Consider the following 27,278-nt stretch of genomic DNA (forward strand, 5'->3'; position numbering starts at 1 on the left):
CATCATGTATAACTGGGGCGGAGCTTAGACTAGACTCATGGTTCCCCAAATACTTAGGGATTTCCCGAATTCCAGGCCCCACCCTGTACCTGCTGGATCAGAATCTCTAGGGTAAATGGCCCAGGAATCTGCATTTGAACCACTTCCCTGGTGGTCTCCAATGCAGATGGGTGCTGTGCAGACCAACAGGTGGGGACCCCAGGACTAGAAAGAAGACTTCGAAGACCCCTGCAGACCCTCAAATTCATGCTGTTTGTCCTCCCTGCAGCCCCCTCCTCACTCTGATGACAGAATATCGAAAATGTTAAAAATGAATCAAGTTTCTAGCAGCACAAAGAGCCCACTGCCTGGGCTATGAGCTTTTCAATAATAATGGGAATTTTATAGAGCTGGCTGCCAGGGTAAGCCATGGCTAGGGCATCAGGACAGAGGACATGTGTGCACTCAGTAGCTCTACAGCCCCGCAGGGCCCAGGGCCAGGTGGGCCCAGGTGCTGAGCCTGGCTCAGGCCCCAGCCCACCTGAGACTCTGGAAGTGGCATAAATCCTCTTCACCTTGGGTGTGCAGCATGGATGTGGGCTGAGGGGAACAGAGAATGAAGTCATAGTCAAGGTGGGGTGGAGGGAGGGCCCAAGTGGCCAGGGAGGGCACACCTACCTGTACAATAGGGTTGTGCAGGTTCTTCTGAACTGGGCCGGGACTGTCGCCCTGTAGCCAGAGGAGAAGAGGAAGATGAAACAGCAGAGACATGTGACACAGGAGAGCAGAGGCGGCCCGTGCAGTGTGGGGCCTTCCGTGGAAGGATGCCATCCCTAAGGGACCACCCTGCCTCTGAAGTGGGGAGCCCACCTCCCATCTCCTGAAGCAGATACCCCCAGATGGCTTATTGTTGGGGCCCAGAATATCCCCAGAGGCCCTGGGGTCCTCTCCTGCCTGATCTGGCCTCTCAACCCCCAACATCTTCTGACCAACAAATCAGCCACTCCAGGGCATCTAAGTTCCTGTTCTCATCAGTCCACTGACTTAGAGCTAGAGCTTGGTTAGACTTGGTGCTTTTCATAAAGAAATGTACTTTTACAGAAAAAGTACAAAATAAAGAATTTTGGGACAGAAACAAACTTAGGAGACCATGTAGCTTCTGTCTTCCCCTACAACCAACACAGTGAATCTCTGTTTGTGCAGAGGCAGGCAGGACTCGTTAGCCCTATTCACAGATATCAACAGAGGCAGCAGACAGTCCACTACCATGGAGCTAATTAGATGCAGAGCTACAACTCGAATTGGGGACTATCAGATTTCTCCTAGCACAGTGCTCCTTCCAGGCAGGAGCCCCAGGGTAATGCACACTTGGTCCTGAGCTTTGGGCTGCCCCAGAAGAGGTTGAGCTCCTTCCCTTTTTCCTAGGGAGCCTCAGACAGGTCCCTAGGATGGGCAGGTAGGACATTTCCATTGTGTTGCCAGCCCTGCCCTAGGTGGGTGCGGAGGGAAGCCTTAATAGCCTGCAGGGGTACAAAAGCCTTCACTACATCCCAGAATCAGTCTGTCCTGCCTGGAGCCCACAGATCCTTTGGATCAAAACAGTCATTACTAAGGAGACGCCTGGTGGTTATTTCTGACTCCTGGTGGTTATTTCTGGAATTGCAAGCATAATGCCAAAGTCCATCAACCTTCTCCAACCTCTCTATGCTGAGTCCCTACTTCTGCTCTAAATTAGTGGCCAGAGGGTGAGAGGATGAGGCAGTCATTAGTCCAGGCTGCACTATTCTTGCTGGTGGAGGTCAGATGCCCAAGGCAAAGGGTTACCTGTAGCTATTTTCGGGCTCTTCCTGGCTTACCTTTGTGCACACCTGTTGAGATGGGGGGATAAAAGGGGTTGAAGAAGTGAGGGAATTTAATGAATGGTAGTTTAGTCTGTAGTCTCAAGGTTTGCAAACAGAACCCATTCTGAAGGCAGCTAAAATAGTTCCACTATGGATAGGAACATCTTTGCCAAATCTATGGGTAAAGAGAATGGGGCCTGCTCACTGAAATGCCTGTATGCAGACAAATCAAAGCACCCATTTCCTGGCAGCAGGCATGTGCCAAGGCTATGGTGAGCAAAAGGCCAGGGCTGGGTCAAGTGCAATTCAAGAGGCCTTTGGAGAACTCCTTCTGCAGAATGGGGTTTTTCCAGCAGTATTTCTGCTGCCAGAGTTCCCATGGGCCCACCATGAGAAGGCAAAATATGGCCACAGGAGGAAGGTATTCTCAATTGGGATGAGAATGGTGCAGGGACACTGCTGGTTCTAGATGTAATTCCACAGTGGTCCTTCAGAATCAGGGAATGGATATCAGAGACCTCTCCAGTGGCCCAGCTTCCTTGCCTTGGTTCTGTTAGTCAAGATAGCCTTTGTCAGTAGGATTCTCTCCTGGGGACAAGAGAAGAACATACTGCTTCCTTAAAGCACCAGTATAAAACAGAGACTCCCGCTGGGTGCAGTGGCTCATGCCTATAATCCCAGCATTTTGGGAGGCTGAGATCAGGTGTTCAAGATCGCCTGAGGTCAGGTGTTCAAGACAAGCTTGGCCAACATGGTGAAATCTCATCTCTACTAAAAATACAAAAATTAGCCGGGTGTGGTGGCATACACCTGTAATGTCGGCTGTTTAGGAGGCTGAGGTAGGACAATTGTTTGAACCTGGGAGGTAGAGGTTGCAGTGAGCTGAGACTGCATCACTGAACTCCAGCCTAGGTGACAAGAGTGAAACTCCATCACACACACACAAAAATAAATAAAATAAAACAATAAAAAAGAGAATCCCAGGCTTGAGCAGGGCTCCAGGCTGCAAATGACCTTCTTCCCACTCTGAGGAGGCGGTCTAAGGTCCCTGGGTCAGCAATCCCTGCCGCCCACCTCAGCAGACTGAGGTAGCTTCTCTGAATTTTAGTCTTAGCTATTTTTATATGCACTTTTCATTGTTATTGTGGATTGAAAAAAATGGTTCCATCAACATCTATAGGAAAGTGATTGATTTTTACACATTGATTTCCAAGCAACACTGTTATGTACATGCTTATTACTCGCTCTAATAGCTTTTCAAGTTATTCTCTTTAGTTTTCCAGGTAGAGAATCATGTCATTGGCAACTAATGGTTTTGTCCAATGTGTTCACCTCATTTCTTTTTTATTATCTATTTCGCTGGTTAATAAAGTGGCATTAACTGTGTTTTGGGAAAAGCCATCTTGTGCATTTGAGGATCTAACCCTATGATGTCTCTGTCTTTAGGATATGGCAGAGGGGAGCCTCTGCATTACCAACTGTGTGACAGAACACAAATTCAAGGTGGTCTCCACACCCGGACCCCAATATTTCATGTTAGAGCCTCGACATGGCTTCCGACTGTCCTCAGAAGCTCGACCCACCTTCATTTACTCCCTCACTGTTGCAGAGCCCATCTGTCTGCCCCACTAGTCATCAAGAGCCAGGCAGCTAGGGCATTTGCCTCCTGGGAGCTGGTGCCCAGCATGTAATCAAAAGTGTTTGATGACATAAGCAAAGGAAATAAACTTAGACCGTATTCACACGCCTCTCCAGAGGCAATTCATGCCAAGACTCTTGGATCAGGATGGAGAGCTGGCTCTAAAGGGAAATGAGGCAGTGCTAGGGAGGCCCTGAGCTCTGGAAGGTAATGTGTGGGAGGAGAAGCCCACAGTCCCAGACAGGCCCCACTGGGGCAGAGGTCCAGGCTGCGCCTGCGGCCAACCCAGGCCCACTTCCTCTGGATTCTCCTCACCCTCCCGGACACAAGGAGCAAACGGGCCTCATTCCTTTTTCTCCCCACATCCATCGCTTCTTGCAAAAGGAAAGAACAGAACAGGAAATGCATTCGCCAGAGTGCTCCCTGGGTGGACGAGAGGAAACAGCGAGTATGGCTTCACCCCACCACCCCCACCCCTGCGGTTTCTGGGCAGGGCCCAGGGGCCCAGGCCCCGCTGCTGCTGGCCTTACGTTGCAGAGGGAGTGCGTCCGGTGTCGAGGGGAGTTGATGTCGCTAGGTGTGGACGACCGGTCGCCTTCGGCGGCAGATGCGTCGGAGATGACAGAGGGCTGCCGGGAGTGGCAGGGGCTCACCCTGACCGCTGGAAAGCAGGGACAGCTGGTGAGTGAGGGATGGAGAGAATGTCCTCGCCTGTGCTGCCTTGGTGGCTATTCCACCCAACATCCCCGTTCTGCAGATGGGAACACTGAGGTGTAGAAAAGGGAAGAGACGTGCCTGGTTCTCCAACCCCCTACTCCACAGCTCCACACATTCCCATAGAGCAGCTGCTGGGAAGAACCTCCCATAGCCTTTGGATCCAATGAACCCTCCTCCACCAGCACGAACGAGGAGAAGACGTGGAAGTTTTCAAGTCTTCTTCTCATTCCAAGTTCAAGTCTCCTCGTTTCCAAGTCCAATATAGGAAAGTGCTTGATGTTTATAAATGCATTTCTAAGGAGCACCGTGATGCATTAATACTTGAGTACTCTGTGACTCTGTTCATATGCTCCCACCACCTGTACATTCCTAGACCTGGTGCAATCCTAACCACTGCCCCCAATCGGTTTCCCAAATGAGAAACCTAAAGGCCACCACCACTTTCTCTCTTTCCCCCATATCCCACATCCAATCAGTAGCAGCAGCTCCAAAACATTGCCCCAAATCTGCCTGCTTCTCTCCCACTGCATTGCCACCACTGACTCTTGCCTGGAAGACCACACAGCCTCCTGGTGGGTCGCATCGACTCCACTCTACACACCAGAGCATGAGTCACCAGCATCTCATCTCTCTTCCTCCTGGCCTCCAACATGGCCTGATGTACCACGGCCCTGCCTACCCCAGCAGCCTCAGCTTGAGCCACATCAGCCTTCTGACTGCCTGAGACAGGTCATGTCCCCCTGCCTTGGTCTCTGCCATTCCTGTTGCCCATCAGGGGCACCGTCACCCTCCAGGTCTCAGTCTGTCCCGGGAGGCCTTCCCCAGTAATCAGCTCTCCCTACTTTACCTTGTTTCTCATCAAAGTGCCTGTTTTTGGCTGGGCATGCTGGCTCTCGCTTGTAATCTCAGTACTTTGGGAGGCTGAAGAGGGAGGACTGCATGAGCCCAGGACTTCGAAACCAGCCTGGGCAACATAGCAAGACTCCATCTCTCCATCCCCCCAAAAAAGTGCCTGTTTTCTGTTGATTTCTCTCCTTGTGCTAATTACAATCTGTCATTGTTCTGCTTGTTATTTATTTATTTATTTTTGAGATAGAGTCCTGCTCTGTTGCCCAGGCTGGAGTGCAGTGATGCAATCTTTGCTCACCACAACCTCTGCCTCCTGGGTTCAAGCAATTCTCCTGCCTCAGCCTCCCGAGTAGCTGGGACTACAGGCATGTGCCACCAAATCCGGCTAATTTTTGTATTTTTAGTAAAGACAGAGTTTCACCATGTTGGCCAGGCTGGTCTGGAACTCCTGACCTCGTGATTTGCCCACCTTGGCCTCCCAAAGTGCTGGGATTACAGGCGTGAGCCACGGCACCCTGCCTGCTTGTTCTTTGATAGTATATTTACATGTCATATCTGTACACTGACAACATCTGCTCTGGGAGGGCAGGCGCCCTGGGTGTCTTACCCTGTTGAATCCCAGAGCTCATGGTGCCTAGCACATAGTAGGTATTCAATAAATAGTGGCTGAATGAAAGGTCCAGACCAGAAGCCACAGCTCAGAAGCCCTTCCCAGTCCCCAGCAGGTTGCTCTCCTGTCTGCAGGCATTGGCACTGGATGGAGAAAGCATCTTTTGTTTGACAAGACTGGCTAAGCACCTACTATGTGCAGGCGGCATGCCAGCAGGTAGGGCAGCATCCCTGCAAAGGACAGTCCTTGCCGCCAATGGCCATATGCTCTAATACAGAAGATTGGTGGCTGAAGGAGCCCTGGCTTTGGAGTCAACTCCAATCAGGGTGAGTTTACCCTACAGGCTGTGTGGCCTTGAGCATCCTGCCTGGCCCCTCTGAGCCAGGTTTGTTATGTGTAACATGGGGGTGGATGCCAGTGGTATCAATCCCAGAGAGTAGCTGCATGTATGATGTGCCTACCACAGTGCCCGGCACTGGACAGATGGGAGGAGTCATGTGACAAATGCATCAACAGCAAATCCGAGGTAGGGTAAGAGGTGCTCTGACGCAGGTGAGCACCCAACTTTACAGGAGCATAGAGGACACAGGGGAGAGAGCACAGAAGGCTTCCTGGAGGAGGGGGTGTCTGATAAAACGTATGGAGATGGTTGTATGTGAGGCAGACACTGTGGAGGAGGAAGGGCCCAGAGGGCAGATCCGTCAGCCTGTCCAGGCTTTCCCAGACCAGAGCCAGCTCCATTAAGGAGAGGCCCTGCAGAGGTAGATGAGGATGACCAAACTTGCATCTATCACAACTTGCATCTATCATGTAAGGGCACCTACTTGCAGAAGGGACAGAGAACAGAGCAAGGTGGCCTGCAGACGTGCAACAGGACAGCGAGGAGTTTGGAGCCTGTTCCATGGGCAGTGGGTACAGATGCTGCCCAGAGGCCAGACTTCCCTGCCGAGTGCCTGGAGCAAACACCTGTGACATTGACATCAGCCCCTCCTGGATGCCCTGCGATTGGCCAGAGCTGTCAATCAAGCAGTTCTGCTGCCTCTCCTGCCAAAGGATGCCCATGTGACTCTGATGTGGCCAATCAGAGTCTTTCTTTAGGATTTGCTATGGACACAGGGGGAAGAGATAGTTTTTCTTTCTTAAGACTTGAGCTGTGAGGGTCTTAAACATCTGGAACTGCAGGGGACTATTTTACTTTCTTGCAGAAAGAGACAGCCTAAAGATGAGGCCAAAAGGAGGTACGCAGAGCTAAGAGATGGAGAGACATGGTCAGAAGGACCCAAATAGTGTTTGAACCTCTGGATCCAGCTACGCCTGCTGTCCATCTCTCAGATTTTTCAGTTACACGAGCCCAAGGTCTCTGCCCCACACCCCCTAAGCTGCTGTAGTATGAACAAAGAAGCTGCCTCTCCCACTGGGTCGGATGGCCTCCTGTGAAGCCCCTCGAAATCGTGGTGGGGCCAGGCCAGGGCAGGACTCACCTTGCCGGTCCGCAGGGTGAGGGGGGTGTGAGTGGTAGAGAGTCTGTTGACTCTGCCGGATGGCTGCGGTCAGCGGGAGGTCCGCCTGCACCACCCACTCCTGGTTGCCGTTGAGCACCGTCTCGCCCGGCATGGCGAGGGAATGCCGCTTGGGGACATCCTTGGTCAGCGTAGCTAAGGACTGTTTGGCCTGGAGAGAGCAGGAAGACAGGAAGAAGAAGTCACAACCAAGGGGACCTCTTGGCCAGCTGCTCGGCACCACCCACCGCCATGGGGAGAAAGCCCTGAACTTCTGCACCAGGTATTGCTGGCTCTGCATCGAGTGCCAATTGTAAGTCAAGCACCTGCCCTGCAACCGTGTGAGGGAGGAACTGTAGTTCTCCTCGTTAGACAGCTGGAGGCGCAAAGGCATGGAGAGGTGTGGAGCCTGCCTTGGGATCCCACAGCTCAGAAGTGGCAGAGCCAGGATCAAATCCAGACAGCGCCCAAGCTCCAAAGAACTGTGCCAGGGCCTGGCCACCTTGTCACACAACTCTAGGGGGCACTGCTTACATAAACATGGTCCCTCTTGGTCTCCCCATCTTACATAATGGGATCCTAAAGTTCAGAATGGTGGAGTAATTTGCTCAAAGTCACACAAGTAGAAGAAGTGGAGTTTGAACCCAGTTCTGTCTGACTTTTGTCACATTTGTGTCAACTTAACTCACCCGAGAGCTCACCTGGGGGTTACCCACCAACAGCGAAGGTGAGACCAGAAATAGAGGGGGTCCAAGAACACTCCCCTTTTTTGTTTTGAGATGGAGTTTCACTCTGTTGCCCAGGCTGGAGTGCAGTGGCTCACCTCACTGCAACCTCCGCCTCCGGGGTTCAAGTAGTTCTCCTGCCTCAACCTCATGTGTAGCTAGGATTACAGGCATGTGCATTACACCTGGCTAATTTTTGTATTTTTAGTAGAGATGGGGTTTCACCATGTTGGCCAGGCTGGGCTCGAACTGCTGACCTCAAGTGATCCACCTGCCTTGGCCTCCCAAAGTGCTGGGATTACAGGCGTGAGCCACCGCGCCCGGCCCCAGGAACACTCTTATCACCCATTCTTTTGGATTCTTCAAGGACTAGCCAGGATTCAAGTCCGATTGTAAGAAAAAGGTGTTTTGGCTCCCATTAGTTTAACTCCTTGCAAGGTTGAAGGCTGCTTCATCTCCCTTTCACAAGGTTTTGCCAGAGAAGAGCCATGTGCACCTTCTGCAGAACTAGCAAGGAGATGGGCAGGTGCACGATCAGCCTACATGACCAGCTCCTGCTTGAATGCAGGCTGGGGAGAGGGCAGATCCTAAGCCCAGCTCTCAGGAGCCCACGCCAAGAACATGTAAGGCAGGAGGGAGCCCAGGGACAAGTGTGGGGCTGAGCTGGGGCCGGGAGGCCACCTTGACTGGTCACACAGGTCTTCCTTTCTCTGCCCAGTGTCTGCCCAAACTCTTTTGGGGAGAAAAAGGGCAGTATTAGAAATGTGTTAATGCATATTCTTTTTTTTCTTTTCTTGTTTTTTTTTTTTTTTTTTGAGATGGAGTCTCGCTCTATTGCCCAGGCCAGAGTGCAGTGACATGATCTCAGTTTATCGCCACCTCTGCCTCCCAGGCTCAACCAATTCTCCTGCCTCAGTCTCCTGAGTAGCTGGGATTACAGGTGCCTGCCACCACACCTGGCTAATTTTTTGTATTTTTGGTAGAGATAGGGTTGCACCATGTTGGCCAGGCTGGTCTCAAACTCCTGACCTCAAGTGATCCACTCGCCTCGGCCTCCCAAAGTGTTACTGCACCTTCTTTTCATCACAGTCATTTTCTACTTCTGATTGGCTCTGCAGGCTCATGACAGGGCAGAGGAGACAGGGAGAGACCCAGGGGTCCCCACACTGAGGTTTTGGGTGAACACTGACGTTTCGGGGGTAGCTATGTGTGTGCCACTGTGAGTGCTGGCTTTGCCTCTCATCTGAACACAGATTTAAAAAAAAAAATCCATTTCATCTCTCCACAACCTTTCCAACCTTGCCCCAGGCCTGGAGTTCTTCCTGGCAGAGCAGAGGTTCTTGAGAAAGGGTCCCACCAAGAAACGGACAGTCCTTGGCCTAATGCCTGATGCACCCTCATCACATCGACCAGCTGTGTTATTTTAGACAAGTCACTCCCTCCTCTGAGCCTCAGTTTCCCCATCTGTATAGTGAAAAGCCTGGACCAAGTGATCCTCAGGGCTCCTTCCAGCTCGGACACCCTAGAAGTCTGTGAAATCACTTCCGTCCCACTGCCAGCTCCCAGGAAATAGAAATCCATGCCACAGAGGCTGAGCTGAGGGTACCAGCCTTGCCCCCCAAACCTGGCTTGCCCCTGCTCTGGCCGAGAAAAGCCCCTGTGCTCTGCCACCCTCACGCGCTCCATGCAACAGTGCTGGGTTGCGGGTAGGGAGTTAGGGATTATCTGTGCTCAACAGATAAGAAACCAAAACTCAGAGAGGTTCAGTGACTTCTCCAGTGGGTGCAACATGCACCCGCTTCATTTATTTTTTATCTTTTTATTTGTTGAGATGGAGTCTCACTCTGCTGCCCAGGCTGGAATGCAGTGGTGCGATCTCGGCTCACTGCAACCTCTGCCTTCTGGGTTCAAGCGATTGTCCTGCCTCAGCCTCCCGAGTAGCGGGGATTACAGGTGCCCACCACCACGACCAGCTAATTTTTGTATTTTCAGTTGAGTCAGGGTTTCGTCATGTTGGCCAGGCTGGTCTCGAACTCCTGACCTCAAGTGATCTGCCCGCTTTGGCTTCCGAAAGCCAAAACATTACAGGCATGAGCCACCACACCCGGTCTGCAGCTGCCGTGGCTTCTGCCACTGCTAAGCTGCGCCCTCCACCTCCCCACTGCCCCTGTGGACCCTGACTTCCTTCCAACCCACCCTCTATGCTTCCACTGGCAGAGCAGAGCTGCTTCCTGTTGCTTGCAACACAGGACTTAAGGCACCCCCTGAGGAAGGGTCAGCTGTGCAGTGGGGGAGCTGGGCCTGCAGGCAACATGGCCTGGCTGTGAAACTCTAGGGATGGCGGGCAATAGAGGGAAGCTGCAGTCAGGTGGACACACCAACAAGACTGGGGCCGTCACAGCTCCTCGTGAAGCCCCCTCCCTCTGCCTCCAAGCCCTGGGTAGATACTGCCTGTGCTGTTAACATGAACATAAACCAATCAACCTGAGTTGCCAACATTCACACGGGCAGATGCATCTGATGCCTGCCAGAAGGAGGCCAGAAGTTGAGTTTTCTTGACCAGAATGGAAACAGTGGGAGTGGAAGCCAGGGTGAGTTGGATCCTAGGCCGGAAAGACCCAGGGAGTCCTCGGATGCCGAAGGCCAGGACTCCAAGGAAGGAAGACACATCTGTCTGTCCACAAGTCATGAGGAAGACCTGGGAGAACAGGGGCCTTTTCCTGGCCTGCAAGTTCAAAGATTTCTGTCTGGGTTGCACGTAGCAGCAGGGCCTCCAGTATCATCAACTCCACCGGTGGGAACCCCCGGACCCCAGAAGTCCCTGCAGCCGCAGCTTTTTCCTGCCCAGTAGTTCTGACCACTAGGGGTCAGCATTGGACAAGGAGACCTAGGAGAGGCCCAGGGATCCTGCCCTGGCCTGCCCTGGGGGCCTGGTCCTTAGTAAACCATCCTGCTGTGGTTACCACGTCCAGGGATCTGGGCCCAGTGCCAAGTGCTTCTCCTGCTTTATTTCTTGGAAATCCTCACGAGAGCCCTACAAAGCACAGTCAACTCTTGAACAACGTGAGTTTGAACTGCATGGGTGCATGGGTCCAATTATCAGCAGATTTTCTTCCACCTCCATCACCCCTGAGACAGCAAAGCTAATCCTTCCTCTCCCTCCTCCTCCTCCTCCTCCTCAGCCACTCAGCATGAAGACAACGAGGACGAAGACCTTGATGATGATCCTCTTCTTCCACTTAATGAATAGCAAATATATTTTCTCTTCCTTATGATTCTCTTTTTTTTTTTTGAGACGGAGTCTTGCTCTGTTGCCCAGGCTGGAGTGCAGTGACTCGACCTTGGATCACTGCAACCTCCGCCTCCCGGGTTCAGACGATTCTCCTGTCTCAGCCTCCCGAGTAAATGGGATTACAGGCACCCGCTGCCCCACCTGGCTAATTTTTGTAGTTTTAGTAGAGATGGGGTTTCACCATGTTAGCCAGGCTGGTCTCGAACTCCTGACCTAAAGTGATCCACCCTCCTCGGTCTCCCAAAGTGCTGGGATTATACGTCTGGCCTGATTCTCTTAATAACATTGTCTTTGCTCTAGCTTACTTTATTCAAAGAATACTGATATGGTTGGCTCTGGGTCCCCAGCCAAATCTCATCTCCAATTGTAATCCCCACGTGTCAAGGGAGGGACCAGGTGGAGGTAAGTGGATCATGAGGCTGGTTTCCCCCATGCTGTTCTCGTGATAGTGGTAGAATTCTAATGAGATCTGATGGCTCATAAACGTGTGGTAGTTCCTCCTGTGCTCATTCTCCCTCCTGCCATCTTGTAATGGCAGGTACCTTGTAAAGGTTCCTGCTTCTCTCCTTTGCCTTCCGCCATGATTATGAGTTTCTGAGGCGTTCACAACGGTTCAGAACTGTGAGTCAATTAAACCTCTTTCCTTTATAAATTACCCAGTCTCAACTATTTCTTTATAGCAGTGTAGGAATGAACTAATACAAATACAGAAAACGAGACAGTTAACACACAAAAGATGTGCTTACTGACTGTTCTCAGTAAGGCTTCTGGTCAACAGTGGGCTACGAGCAGTTACGGTCTAGGGGAGTCAGAAGTTATACATGGATTTAGCTGCACAGGGGATCAGCACCCCTAAGCCCTGTGTTGTTTAAGAGTCAACTCTATATGCCATTATCTCTGTTTTGAGTTGATGTATATGGAGTCCAGAGAGGTGAAGGCTCCTGCTCAAAGTCACACAGTTGGGAAGCACCTGGGGCTGGATTCGAACCCAGATCACATGGCTGTAACCACACTGTTAGCTGGCATCAGCTCTCTGCAGAACAACAAATCCTCTAAGAGCTACGTCCTCCCCCTGTCCCTACTCTTCAGGAGCTCTTCCCACATTCTCCTCCCGGCCTCTGTCACACTCAGCCCCTGGTGGCTTCTGGAGGCCTCTCTAGCCACAAGCTCCCTGTAACTGCCCAGCCACCCTATGGGGAAGGTAGGGTGGGATTAAGACCCCAGTCTGGGTACGGTGGCTCACGCCTGTCATCTCAGCACTTTGGGAGGCTGAGGCAGGTGGATCATGAGGTCAGGAGTTTGAGACCCGTCTGGCCAAGATGGTAAAACCCCATCTCTACTAAAAAATACACAAATTAGCCAGGAGCAGTGGCAGGTGCCTGTAATCCCAGCTATTTGGGAAGCTGAGGCAGGAGAATCACTTGAACCCGGGAGACGGAGTTTACAGTGAACTGAGATCATGCCACTGCACTCTAGTCTGGGCGACAGAGAAAGATTCTGTCTCAAAAAAAAAGACCCCACTCCCAGCGCAGTAACAAGTTAAAGGCACCGAAGCCCAGAACAGTTGAGCGAGCAGCCCAAGGTCACATAGGAGCAGGCAGAACAGACCTCCAGGGCTCTCTCTCCCAACCCAGACCCTCTGTCCCCACACACAAAGGCTAAGCATCTCCTGGGAAAACAAAGTGTCTGGAAGTATTTTGAGGGTTTGGTTTGGGTTAGGAAAGAATTATTTGTTTCCTTAATGACCCAAGTAAGACATTTTTGCTGCAGAGACATTTGAAAAGAGGCCAATAAACAAACAAATAAATAAAAGTCGCTACCACTCTGAGAGAATGAATGTTAATATTTCCATGTATTTCCTCCCAAATATTTTCCTAAGCAAATATGTATATTTTAAACAAACATTTTTTTTCCCTTTCCTTTTTTTTTTTAATTTTTTTTGGAGACAGGGTCTCACTGTTGCCCAGGCTGGGGTGCAGTGGCTCACTACAGCCTCCACCTCCTGGGCTCAGGCAATCCTTTTGCCTCAGCCACTGGAGTAATTGGGACTACAGGCATGTACCATGCCTGGCTAATTTTTCTGAATTTTTTGGTAGAGAAGGAGTTTTGCCATGTTGCCCAGGCTGGTCTCAAACTGCTGGGCTCAAAAACAATCTTCTGCCTGCCTCGGCCTCCTAAACTGCTGGGATTACAGGCATAAGCCATCGCACTTGGCCTTTTTTTTCCTAACAGTAGGTTGGGATGTGTGGAAAAGTGAGTGTTTTCCCAGCATCTCCACATTCCCTGGGCCCAAGGCAGGTGGATAAAAGCCTGGTCCAGGCTCTGGGGGTATGGTCTTGGAGGGATACTTACGATGCATTGCAGAAAGCCCCCTCCCGCTGCGGACCCTGACCCTCTGCTTGTGTCCTGCTCTGCCCCACCCACCCCACCCTAGGTCTCCGATGTGAGTCGATGCCAGACGTCCTGGCTCCCAGCATGGCACTGCTAGCAGATGCCAGGACCACCTGGGTGGGGAGGGTTCTCACCATGGCCAGCTCGGCCTCCAGCTCCTTCATCCGGTTGTCCTTGAGGTCCAGCTGGGAGCGCAGTGCCGTGGCATGGTCTGTGGCCTCCTTGGCTTGGCGCCGCAGCTCCCACTTCTCACGCTCCAGCAGGTCCTTCTCCTTGGCCAGCGCTTTGACCGCGTCCTCGCTCTCCTGCGGGTGGGACGGGGAGAGAGCACCGTGGGTGTGACAGCCAGGCTCCTCCTGGCCCAGGGACGCCTAGAGGAGGCCTATCCCCTAGATGGAAAAAGAAGTCGGGAGGCCCCATCACATGTGTCCAGGAGCTCTGGCTCTGTGGTGGGAAAGCCGTGGGCACGAACTCCAGCCCTGCCACAAACTAGCTGGAAGACTGGAACAGAGACAAACCCAGTAGATGCTGAGTAAATCCTTTTTGCGCTGCATGAATGAATAAGTGGGCAAATGACTGCTTTGGGTAAGTCATTCTGCCTCATCATGTCTGGGTCCCCTGTATGTAAAATGGGGCAGGAGTCAATCCTACTTGTTTCAAAGAATTCTAAAGACCAAATGACTACACATGTGGGAAATACTTAACACAGTCTGACAGAAGTTAGGGTGCGATAGTTGTTCCGGGGCTTTGTTCTGTTTGGTAAATTGTGTTCATCACAGGGAAACAGGATCAACAGTAAGGAGGCACCAGAGACCCCAATTGTCTGGACTGCCACAAGGTCCGGCCACCAACCCACAGGGTCACAGCCTCTGAGAGAAATAGCTGCTGTGTCCTGAATGCAGCACAGTCCTCAGCCGCCTCCCCCAAGCCCCTCCCCAGGCTGGCCCTCCCGCATGAGCTGTTTTCTGTGATTGTCCAGGGAAGGGCCAGGCCCCAGCTGTGCCAGTCCCCAGAGCAGAGCCAGCAGGGAAGGACCAGACAGCTGAATTGGGGCTGTGACCTCTGTTGGCCGGAGCAAAGTTTCAGAACAACAGACGTCCTTTTGAGAAGGACAGTCCCAGCGGGGAGCCCTACCCATCCACCCAGCCACCATCTTCCCATTCACCAAACTGAAAGCAAATCCAAGGTCCCCGTGTGGCCTGGGACCATAGAGGGAGGCCACGATCCTGCCTTGTCTGACAAACCTGTCTCTGAAGGCCTCACTTCCAGATGGTGAAAGACGGGGAGGCCAAGGGAGAACTTGGCCTTTTCTCTGTGGCTGTCACAGGGCCGTAGCCATGGCCTTGGTTCTGGAGACACAGGGAGAACCTGGGCCAAATCCTGGCTTTGCAATGACTGTTGTGAGTCATCCCTGCCTCAGTTTCCCCATCTGTAACCAGGGGATAACACCACATATGCTTTGGAGCGTTTGTGTGGGTCTGCATGAGGGAATCCACCTGGAGAGTTCTGCGTGGGACTGGGCTCCCAGCAGGCACCTGCTCGCTTCACTCAGATCGCTGCTCAATTGTCTCCTCCTCCGAGAAGCCTTCCCTGGCCACCCATGTAAGAAAGAAGCCCCAGGCCCTCTCTAACCTGTTTTCTTTATTTGAAGCTGATACTGGTCTGTTATTCAACCGATATTTGTGGATATTTGTCTGGTACGAAACCAGATGAAAATCCCTGCACTCCTGGAGCTTATAGTGAAAAATTCTGCTACAATGTAGAACTGACCACTGGGGTAAGGGTTGTCCCTGAGAACCCGCTGGTATACAAGAGGCTGCTTATAAAATGTCCCTGAATTAGGAGGAAGCCTCACTGGGACCCTCAGGATCATTTTTGTCTCATTGCAGTCACTGGTTCACGCTACTACTCATGAACAGACCAAGGGCTCTAGGCCAGGTGGGAAGGCCTTGTAGGTGCTTTCAAATTTTGGACTCCCACCTCCTTGGGGTCATATTCCGCAGCAGCAGGAAAGCTGGGCTCAGCAGCAACTTCATGGCACGTTCTGTACAGTGCTAAGGGTTTTAGGTGCATTATTTAAACCTCACAACCACCCCTCAGGCAGGGACTATGATTATCCCTATTTCACAGATGAGTAAATTGAGGCCCACAGAGGTAAAACAACTCCGCCAGCCCATAGACAGTGTGGTAGAGGCCTCGATCCCTGCTGGTAGCTGAGGCAGGAAAGGAACGGAAAGGAGACCCCTGAGAAGTCTGGAACTGGAAGGGGGTTGGAGGTGGCGGAAATTTACAAGGCTGGGATTTGGCCAAACCTCGTGGGGCCTTGGATGATGGGCCTGGGAGCTGAGGTTCTGTGGGGCTGCCAGCACTCGGGGATCACATGGACATAAGAGGGGAGTGTGGCCAAGGCAGGCAGATCACCTGAGGTCGGGAGTTCGAGACCAGCCTGACCAACATGGAGAAACCTCGTCTCTACGACAAATACAAAATTAGCGGGGAGTGGTGGTGCTTGCCTGTAATTCCAGCTACTTGGGAGGCTGAGGCAGAAGAATTGCTTGAATCTGGGAGGCGGAGGTTGCGGTGAGCCGAGATTGCACCATTGCACTCCAGCCTGGGCAACAAGAGCAAAACTCCGTCTCAAAAAAAAAAAAAAGGGAGTGGAATAGGGAGGGGAGAGGAGGGGGCTTCAGGGGCTTATAGGTCTGGCTGGGGGCTGGGGGCCCGGCGCAGTGGCTCACGTCTGTAATCCCAGCACTTTGGGAGTCTGAGGAAGGTGGATCACTTGAGGTCAGGAGCTCGAGACCAGCCTGGCCAACATGGTGAAACCTCTTCTCTACTAAAAAAGTACAAAAATTAGCCAAGTGTGATGATGCACACCTGTAATCCCAGCTACTCCAGAGGCCAAGGCACAAGAATCGCTTGAACTCAGGAAGTGCAGGTTGCAGTGAGCGGAGATCATGCCACTGCACTCTAGCCCAGGCAACAGAGCGAAACTCCGTTTCAAAAAAAAAAAAAAAAAAAAGGCTGGCTGGGGAGGTGACAGTAGTGGGATGAAAATGGCCTGTTTTAATGTGGCCTCTACACCCGGAATCACCCTATGTCTAGCCCTCAGCCTGGCTGCCTGGCCTGCTGCGTGAACTTCCTCAGCTGGGTTTATGGAGAGTCCTCCAGTCGCCCTTCCATCTGCAGTCATGTGACAGGGAAAGTGCATTTGGCACAGCTTTTGGAGATGTTGCAATTTTGCCACATTCTGTTTCTTGTTTGTTTTTGTTTCCTTTTCTCAAATTTTTTTGAGATGGAGTCTCGCTCTGTCACCCAAGCTGGAGTGTAGTGGTGTGATCTCGGCTCACTGCAACCTCTGCATCTGGGCTCCAAGCAATTCTCCTGCCTCAGCCTCCCGAGTAGCTGGGACTACAGGTGCACACCATCACATCTGAATAGTTTTTGTATTTTTAGTAGAGGCAGGCTTTCGTCATGTTGGCCAGGCTGGTGTTGGACTCCTGACCTCAGGTGATCTGTCTGACTCAGCCTCTCTAAGTGCTAGGATTACAGGTGTGAACCACCATGCCTGGTCATCGGCCACATTCTGGACAGGCCAAGACCCCTGCTTTCCCAGCAGCCTTGTTCCTGTGCTGTTCCCCTACTCCCAGTAGCTCAGGGCCTGGGGTCCTTCCTGTTGCCTGCTCCCGTGGAGTCCTGCAGGAGTCTCATGGAGAAATTGGGTGGGCCACGGCAGACTGAGTGGGCATAGCCGAGTGGGCCAGGGAACTTGAGGGTTCCAGTCATCCTGTTCCAGGAGAACATTTATTTTGCATATAAAATGCAAATCATTTTTGATAACCAACTGCAAGATCTTGGAAGAGGTGAAATAAAACCAGGACTTGTGGCTTCAGTTTTGCTAAACTGGCTCTAAACATATGTCCTTGGGTCAGTCACTTGACCCTTGTGGACCTCAGCCTTCCCACCTGTAAAATGGGGCTGGACCCCAACAGTGACTAAAATATTGTTTGAATGTTGCTGTTCCACCGATCTGCCGGACCTACAGGAGCGACTCTCTCCACTTCTAATATTCACATCTTAGTATTAAAGTATTAATTTTCAATAAATGAGTGTTTTCCAAGTTTCATTTTCTAAATGAACCTGAAGGGCATGATGAAGCCGATCAATACAAGTGGCACTGGCTGCTCAGCTGTGGCCACAGGGAGCTGCCCCCGGCAGCCACAGCCACGCGGCTTCTATTCAGTAGCGTCAACCCCACCCCAGCTGCTGGTCAGACTTGGGGGATGCCCCTAGTCACCTATGACTTAAAAAATGACACGGTGCTCTCCGTGGGGATTTTATTGCCAAATCTGAGATGGATGTAACACTTCGAGATGGATATATTAATTACCCTGATCTGATAACTATACATTCCACGGATCCAAACATCACTATGAACCCCATGAAAATGTACCATTTTTGCCCAAACAATTTTAAAAAACAAATTTGCCATATCATTAAAAGACATGGAGAAGCACTGGTATGAAATGCTAGGTTGGTCGCTGAAATAGCCAGCGCTCTACCACAGCTCATGGGGACAGCTGTGACCTCCTCTCTGTGGCCGGCCATGGGTTGTTGAAAATGGCAAACAGTGGGAATCATTCCTTTGTTCCTCTGAACACGAACTGAGTGATGTGGGGAGGGTGGCCCGGGCAAGGCCCGGTCCTATGAGCTCTGGGGCCGGGGCTCTGGGACTAGACCTTCTGAGTTTGCACCCTGCCTCTACCCTTTCCATAATGGTGTGGGCCCTGGGCCTGAGACTTTACCTAAGTCTTAGTTTTCACCCGTTAAATGGGGGGAATAGGCACAATCACTCCTCAAAGGATTGCTATTAAAGTAGCAAATGTGAAGAGATGAGGGCAGTGTGTGTGCACAGTAGGTGCACAATAAACATCTGTTACTGGTAATATCACATTCACATCTGTATACAGTAGGTGCACAATAAACATCTGCTGTTGGTAATAGCATATTCATGTCTGTATACAGTAGGTGCACAATAGATGTGTTACTTGTCATGCTCATGGCCTGCATACAGTAGGTGCACAATAAACATCTGCTATTGGTAATATCATGTTCATGCTTTAAACAGTAGCTGCACAATAAACGTCTGCTATTGGTAATACCATGTTGATGCCTGTATACAATAGGTACACAATAAACATCGGATATTGGTAATATCACATTCATGCCTGTATACAGTAGGTGCACAATAGACGTCTGCTATTGGTAATACCATATTCGTGCCTGTATACAGTAGGTGCACAATAAACATTTGCTATAGGTAATACTATGTTCATGCCAGCTCCTGCTGAGGTGGCCTCTGAAGGTAGCTGTCACCACAATTCTTGCCAGGACGATTACCTGGTAACAGTGCCATCTTTTGGATCTTCTTGGACTCTGCTCAGCACCCTCTTGCTTTTTTTTCTTTCTTTTCTTTTTTTGAGATAGGGTCTCACTGTGTTGCCCAGGTTAGAGTGCACTGGCACAATCTTGGCTCCCTGCCACCTCAACCTCCCTGGCTCAAGCAATCCTCCTGCTTCAGCCTCCCAAGTAGCTGGGACTACAGGCGTGTGCCACCCTGCCCCGCTAATTTTTAAATTTTTTTTGTAGAGATGGAGGTCTCACTCTGTTGTCCAGGCTCGTCTGGAGCTCCTGGGCTCAAGTGATCCTCCCATCTTGGCCTCTCAGAGTGCTGGGATTACAGGCGTGAGCCACCGTAACTGGCTGCTTTTCTAAAACCTGATTTGTCCTCCTTCAGGGCATGCGTTCTCAGGGAGCTCCTTCTTCTAGTTCCTGATTCCTGGGTCCTCTGAGACCCTCTGTCCCTCCCAGAAGGTCTTGTCTGGGTTCCTTTCTGCACAGGTCTTGCCTCTCCAACCTCTTCCCAGAAAGCAGGCCTACGACTGGGGTTCTGTGTGGGACCAGCCACAGCTCCACTCCTGCCCACCTGGGGCCTTCATTTCCTTCTCTGGGTTTGCCAATGAGACCAACCCCAGGGAGTGGCAGGTGAGGGGACAGCAGAGGGGCTTCGAAATCCACTGTGGAAATTTCATGATCAAATGGCTGACTCCGAATCCACGAAGGCAATAATAATAATAATGATAATAATAATAACAGTAGCAGGCATATGCTCCTACTTCCCCTTGCTTTCCATGCCCTGGGAACCTTAGCGCTGACAGCACTGGGCTGTGAGTAGTTGCAATCTTTATCCTGCTTTGCAGATGTGAAGGCTGAGACCAGTAAGAGTCATCTGTTTGCCCGAGCCACCCCCCTAGCGAGTGCAGAGGTGAGATTCTAACCTAGCTGTCTGCTCTTAATCCCTGTGCAACCCTGGTCACAGGAGGAGGAAGCTGGTGGCTTGGGGGACAAGTACAAGGGTCAGCCCTGGGGCCAGCACATCACTGAAGGCTGTGGGCTGGTTCTGTGGCCCCACTGCATCCCATTCCCAATAAACAAGAGGTAACTAGGTTTCCATGCTCCTGGGCATGGGGCTGGTCAGGCAGAGGCTCTCCCTGCCTTGCCCACTGAAAAAAGACCAAGCTCCTTGGGCTGAGAATGGAGAAATGAGAGAGGTGGACACAGAAGGTGAGGCAGGGAGCAGAGGCGAACAGAAGATGCTGTGCTGAGTGCCAGGGGGTGATGGGGTTGGGGGAAGAGGCGCACAGTGCAGGGGGAAGGCACGCAGGCTCTGCACCCAGGCCCTGTAAGCCCCTGCCCTGCCATCACCGGCTGCATGACTGTGGATGAGTTATCTCCCCTCTCTGTGTCTGTCGGCTCATCTGTGAAATGGGAGGATAACCATATGCCCCCCAGTGTCCGTGTGGGTGTTAAATGAATGGGCACCACGAGGCTCTGAGAACTCTGCCTGCAGCTCTCGAAGTACACGCCGTAACTCCCACAGCACGCGCCTGTGAGCATACACGTGTACCTGCATCATCAGACAGGAGAGCGGGGTCCCCTACCCCTCCCTCTGCATGGAGGTCACTCTGAGCCCCTGGCCTCTGACTCCCTGCTGGTGGCCAAAGGCAATACTGCTGAGAGAGCCTCGCCCTAAGGAGCAGACCCCAGGCCCACGAGCTGCTTCCCACGCCAGAGTCTGAGAAAGCAGCCTCTGTGGGCTCCCCTGCCTCCCTCTGCCTCGCTTCTGGGTCATCCCCTTCCTGCCAAACCGTTTGCCTGTGGCAGGCATGGGGAGGCTCAGTTCATCTAACATGAAGGGGAGCCAGGCGGAGCAGGCAGGGCAGGGGGAGCTGAGCAGGCAGGGCAGGGGAAGGCTGGGCCAAGCAGGCAGGGCAGGGAGAGCTGGGCGGGCAGGGGAGGGCTGGGCTGAGCAGGCAGGGCAGGGAGAGCTGGGCGGGCAGGGGAGGGCTGGGCTGAGCAGGCAGGGCAGGGGGAGCTGGGCGAGCAGGGCAGGGGAGGGCAGGGCCGAGCAGGCAAGGTGGCGGGGGTGGGGGGGACAGGTAGGCAGGGTAGGGGAAGCCGGGTCCTGCTCTTGAGTTGGGCACTGAGGGCAGCTAGAAGTCCCAGATCCCCGTCAGGGGCTGTGGCGGCCTGGCCCAGAGAACTCTCGGGGCTCCTTTCATCATAGAAAGGAAGTGATGTGCGTGTCCGGGAGGTGACAGTGAGCAATCACTGGTGAAGACCAAAGTGGGTGGTGGGGGCCAAGCATCTAGATTCCAATCCAGTCTGGAATACTCTGGTCTCTTAACTCCGGCTCAGAGGCAGCATCTGGGAAGGGACTCATTCACCTGGCCTGTTGCTTCCCACTGCTCAGAAAAGGAGCCTCAAGCTGAACACCCTGTGACAAGGGCTGTGACCCAGGTGCCTACGCAGGGCAGAAAACGGAGGCCGGAGGTGCATTCAGCTCGAGGCTGGAGTACAGTGGCGCGATCTCGGCTCACTGCAACCTCCACCTCCTGGGTTCCAGTGATTTCGTGCCTCAGCCTCCTGAGTAGCCGGGACTATAGGCGTGCACCACAATGTCCAGTTAATTTTTGTATTTTTAGTAGAGATGGGCTTTTGGCCAGGTTGGTCTCAAATTCTTGTCCTCAAGCATTCCACCCACCTTGGTCTCCCAAAGTGCTGGGATTATAGGCGTGAGCCACCATGCCTGGCCAGGGGACTGACTCTTTTTTAAGTTTTGCTGTCCTCTTTGGCATGTCATACCACAGATACCAGAGAGATACATGGTGAAACAAATTCCTCAGTTATCTGACCCATAAACTCCTATTCACCCCACAGAGCCCAATGCAAATGTCATTTCCTCCGTGAAGCCTTCCAAGACTCCCTCCCTACAGGCAGAACTTCCTGCTGTCTCACTGGGGCTCCCCAGCTCTCTCGTCACACTTTTATTATGGTGTTAGTACATGTTAGCTATGCATCTTATTGATGATGCTTCCTACGTGCCAGGCACCAGGCTGAGTGCTCGGCATTCATCATCTCATTGAATCCTTACTGTAGCTTTGAAAGGTCCACCACAATCACCATTCTGCAGAGACGAAACTGAGGCTCTGAGAGGTCAAGGGAGATGCACAAGGGCACACACACGAGGAGCTGGGATCTGAGCCCTCTGGACTCCTGAGTTCATGCTGTCCTGTTTGCCCAGGAGACATAGAGGTTCCCCTCCGGGGGCTGTGCTGGTTTTATCTCGGTGCCTAGGCCTGGCTGGACAAATCAAAGGCCTCCCTATCTGTGTTTGGGGATTCAAGAGGCAGACCCTGTGAAGGTGGCCAGCCAGCAGGGGAGGTGGGAGCTGGTGTGTCGGGAGGGGAGGGGAGGTCAGGGCAGGGCAGGGCAGGGCAGGGCAGGGCGGCGGCTGACCTTGCGGTGCTGCTCATAGTTGCGGATGAAGTCTCGGAGCTGCTCCTCGCGGCTCTCCAGTGTGGCATACAGCTGCTGCATCTGGCTCACCAGGTCCGTCTTCTCGCCCTTTAAGCGCTTCCGGTCAGCTTTCATGGCTGGGGATAAAGGAGAGAGTTAGTTCTCAAAACCCCAGCTGTCCCTTCCAGATGCCTGAGTGCTGAGAAGTGGCATCACCACTGTCACCTTTGCAACAGGTGAGAAAACAGGGCTCAGAAAGACGAAGTGTCCCTCCCATGCGCCCTGCCACTTGGTGGCATTCCCTGGATTCCAAGCCAGGCTCATCTATGTCAAAAGCCCCGATTCTCACATCTCAGCTGTGTCGATCAGACCAGGGAGCAAGTCTTTGTGGAAACTGCTTTCCCAGCCCTGAGCTGGCTGAGTGTTCAATAACAAAGGACAGAGTCCTGGTGGGCTCCAGAGGCCCATGGTTCAGGAAGCGGACAGGGCCTCAGTTCCCTGTCAAAAGGAACCCCAGGGCCACCCTGAGCCCACCGGAACCACTCAGTCCAGCCCAACAGCCCCTCCTGCCTCATTTCTTCTGTGGGGAGAAGTATTACGTTAAAAACACACACCAAGACATGTACCAAAAGTGTAGAGCAACGAAAGAAAATACAGATAAATCGGACTTCATCCAAATTAAAAACATGTGTGTCTCAAAGGATATCATAGTAAAGGACAACCCATAGAATGGGAGAAAATATTTGCAAATCCTATATCTGATAAGGGGCTTCTATCTGAAATATACAAGTCTATCTTGCAACTCAATAATAAAAAGACCAGGAAACCATTTAAAAAACGGGCAGGTCAGGTGCGGTGGCTCATGCCTGTAATCCTAGCACTTTGGAAGGCCGAGGCGGGTAGATAACTTGAGATAAGGAGCTCAAGACCAGCCTGGCCAACATGGTGAAACCCCCTCTCTACTAAAAATACCAAAAATTAGCCAGACGTGGTGGTGTGTGCCTGTAATCCCAGTTATTTGTGAGGCTGAGGCAGGAGAACTGCTTGAACCTGGGAGGCAGAGGTTGCAGTGAGCTGAGATTGCACCACTGCACTCCAGCCTGGATGACAGAGTAAGACTCTGTCACAAACAAACAAACAAACAAAATGGGCAAAGGATCTGAACAGACACTTCTCCAAGAAATGGCCAATAGGCACATGAAAAAAACTCAGTATCAATTGTCATCAGGGAAATGCAAATCAAACACAATGAAATGCCACTTCACACTCACTAGAATAGCTAAAAATAGAAAACAGACAATAGCAAGGGTTGGCGGGATGTGGAGAAACTGGAATCCTCATACACTGCTGGCGGGAACGTGAAATGGTGCAGCTGCTTTTGGAAAAGTCTGATAGCTCCTCCAAAGATTAAACATCAACTTACCATACGACCCTGAGATTCTACTTCTAGGCATACATCCAAGAGCTATGAAAACATATGTCTACATGAAAACTTATATGCAAATGTTTATAGCATTATTCATCAGAGCCAAAAAGGTGAAAATAACTTGAAAGTCCACCAGTGGATAAATAAATAAGTGAAATGAGATATATCCACACAATGGAATATTACTTAATAATAAATAAAAACAAGGAGGGCCATTGCTCAGTATCCATGGGGATTGGTTCCTGGACTCTCTGTGGACACCAAAATCCACAGATGCTCAAGTCCTTTATATAAAATGGCATAGTATTTGCAAACAACCTACACAATCCCCCCATATACTTTAAATTATCTCTAGATCACTTACAATACCTAGTAAAATACAAATGCCATATGAATAGTTGTTACACTGTACTGTTTTGGGAATAATGACAAGAAAAAAATCTGTACATGTTCAGTATAGATACAACCATTCATTTTCTTTTCCTGAGTTTTTTTTTTCTTTTCCTTTTTTTTTTAGATAGAGTCTTGTTCTGTCACCCAGACTGGGATACAGTGCTGTGATCTCGGCTCACTGCAATTCCCGCCTCCCGGGTTCAAGTGATTCTCCTGCCTCAGCCTCCTGAATAGCTGGGATTACAGGTGCCCACCACCACGCCAGGCAAATTTCTGTAATTTTAGTAGAGATGGGGTTTTACCATGTTGGCCAGGCTGGTCTCGAACTCCTGACCTCAAGTCATCTGCCTGCCTCAGCTTCCCAAGATTACAGACATGAGCCACAGTGTCTGGTCCCTTGAGTATTTCTGATCCAAGGTTCATTGAATCCATAGATGTGAAACCTATGGATAAAGAGGCCAACTGTACTGACATTTGCAACAACATGGATGAACCTTGAATACATGCTAAGTGAAAAAGGCCAGTCACTAAAGGCCATATATTTGGGATTCAGTTTATATATGAAATGTCCACAATGGGGAAATCTATAGAGACAGAAAGGAGAAAAGTGTCTGCCTCAGGGCAGGTGTGGGGGTGGATCGGGGATGGAGGGGTGGTAGCTATGAGTATGGGATTTTTTTTGAGGTAGTAAAAATGTTCTCACATTGGTTGTTGGGGTGGATACATAACTCTGTGAACATACTAAAAACCACTGAATTGGACACTTAAAATGGATCAATTGTATGGTATGTGAATTACAGGTTGATAAAGCTGTTAAAAAAGCAAAACAAATAAGCCTGGGCGTCTTGGCTCATGCTCGCAATCCCAGCATCTTGGGATCCGTCAGGAGGATCGCTCAAGCCCAGGAGTTCGAGACTAGCCTGGGCAACATGGTGAGACCTCATCTTTACAAAAAGTAATAATTAAAAAAATAAGCTGATTGTGGTGGTGCATGCCTGTGGTCCCAGCTACTTGGGAGGCTGGGAGGCTGAGGTGGGAGGATTGCTTGAGCACAGGAGATCGAGGCTGCAGTGAGTCATGTTCATGCCACTGCACCCCAGCCTGGGTAACAAGAGCAAGATCCAGTCTCTAAAACCAAACCAAAGCAAACCAACAAAACAAAACAAAACAAAACACACCCTGAGTAGCCGCCTGCAAGCAGCATGACGTCCGCCCCCTCCAGACTCTCTTTCCCCACAGCGCTGCTCCTTGGTGCATGGAATAGACTCAGGGCAGCCTCTGACTATAGGGTGGACTCCATGGCCTTTGCCCAGACCCCGAGCACTCCGTCCCTCTTCTGGAGAGAATACCAAGGAGAGGTTTCTGAGGCTAACCCCTCTCCACAGGCTCTTTGTGTCTGCAATTGTGGAGGTGGTGATGGGGGTTGGGGAGGCAAAGCAACCCTTTGGCTCTGGAAACTTCCGGCCTGACAAGGCCAGAGTGGTTACGTTATTTGTTTAAAATCACACAGCCATGTCTGACCCCAAAGTGGACATTTGACCCTATGTTCTGCTGCCTCCACAGTGAAGCTCCCAAAACCTGGAGGGTCCCCAGCCCCAAGGCTAGCTGAGGGCAGAATACGGGATGGTGATGACTGTGCCATCCCATCTTGTCCTGAACGTCCAATCCTGCAAACTCAGCCTGTGTACATGAGAGAGCTGGGGACACCAGGTATGGCCTAAGGACTGAGGACTCTGAGCTCCTGGCCCAGTGTCCAACATAAGCTCCCCAGGTGGGAGGCGGGTGAGCTGGGCCATGTCACCATGTGCAGAGTCATGGGGAGGAGGTCCACGCAGTGGGGACCCCAGGTCTCAGGCAGCTCTTTCAATTCCAGCTTTGAGCTTCCAGGCTCCCGTAGCTGGGTCTGTCCTCTCCCAGCTGGCTTGGCTGAGCAGCAGCTTAGGTCACCAGGGCCAGAATTCCAGGCCTGCTGGGCCGGAACCTTAAAGGGCCGCGACAGTGGAGTCCATGGAGAGAGGAGTCTTCTGCTTTACTACTGCCAGGCAGGGGGTGGGCCCTGCAGGCCTCAGGCAGTGGGTGGGAGGCCCTGGCACAGCTAGGCTAGTTTTGTGCCCTGCCCCTCACATGGTGTGACCACATTGCTGGTGAATCTCACATTAAGAAAACCCAACATCTACAGATGTATGACCGGGCGCAGTGGCTCAGGCCTGTAATCCCAGCACTTTGAGAAGCGAGCAGAACAGTCGAGATCAGGAGTTCAAGACTAGCCTGGCCAACATGTGAAACCCCGCCTCTACTAAAAATACAAAAATTAGCTGGGCATGGTGGCGGGTGCCTGTAGTCTCAGCTGCTCCAGAGGCTGAGGCACAAGAATCGCTTGAACCCTGGAGGTGGAGGTTGCAGTGAGCTGAGATTGCACCACGGTACTCCCACCTGGGAGACAGAGTGAGACTGTCTCAAAAAATAAAGTCAGACATAAAAATCAAAATAAAAATAAAGATGCAATGCGGTCAGAAGGCTCCTTAAGGAAGAGCCAGGCGCCGCTGTCGCTGATGAATGGGAAATTTCTATTTGCACATGCGCACAGGATCCTGGTCGCCCTCCTAGGACAGGCAGGTGCATGGGTGAGTATTTTTATCATCCCATCTCACAGAGGGGGAAACAAAGACCACACAGCCGGTTAATGGCACAGCTGGGGTTGAACGGGTGCCTGACTCAGTTTCAGGCTGCTTTCATGCTGGCGGGCTGGAGAGTAGCGGGGGAGCACTGCCGAGCTTGGGGAGTGGCTCCTGGAGGGCAGGGGCGCCAACCCCAGCCATGCTATCACTGTGGCTTCCTCGGAGCCTCACTGGGCCCTCCTGCCCCAGTGGAAAGAGGATGCCACTGAGCAGGTCGCATGGGCTCCCTGGGGGATTTACACCACTGCCCTCTGGTTGGCAGGGAAATCATGCCTCTGCCTTCTGGTTGGAAATGAACGCCCCCCAGCCCCCTAGGCTCTGCACTGCCTCCTACATTATCCTCATCTCCATGAGAACCAAACTCCAGATTCTGCTCTTGG

General features: G+C 51.7%; 1 protein-coding gene across 2 annotated transcripts in view; it reads right to left on the reverse strand.

Annotated features, from left to right (window-relative positions):
- Positions 1-27,278, reverse strand: part of KAZN (kazrin, periplakin interacting protein) — a 511,204-nt gene that overhangs the window by 55,604 nt on the left and 428,322 nt on the right. For both annotated transcript variants that reach the window (XM_033228238.1, XM_033228237.1), the window contains exons 3-7: positions 22,402-22,538; positions 13,677-13,847; positions 7,117-7,306; positions 3,990-4,120; positions 658-708 (exon numbers count right to left, since the gene is read on the reverse strand). In XM_033228238.1, the coding sequence (XP_033084129.1) occupies positions 658-708; positions 3,990-4,120; positions 7,117-7,306; positions 13,677-13,847; positions 22,402-22,538 (680 nt within the window). The remainder of the gene's footprint in view (positions 1-657; positions 709-3,989; positions 4,121-7,116; positions 7,307-13,676; positions 13,848-22,401; positions 22,539-27,278) is intronic.

The sequence above is a fragment of the Trachypithecus francoisi genome, unplaced genomic scaffold (assembly GCF_009764315.1).
Source record: "Trachypithecus francoisi isolate TF-2019V2 unplaced genomic scaffold, Tfra_2.0 Lachesis_group12, whole genome shotgun sequence".
In the NCBI taxonomy this organism is placed as follows: Eukaryota; Metazoa; Chordata; class Mammalia; order Primates; family Cercopithecidae; genus Trachypithecus; species Trachypithecus francoisi.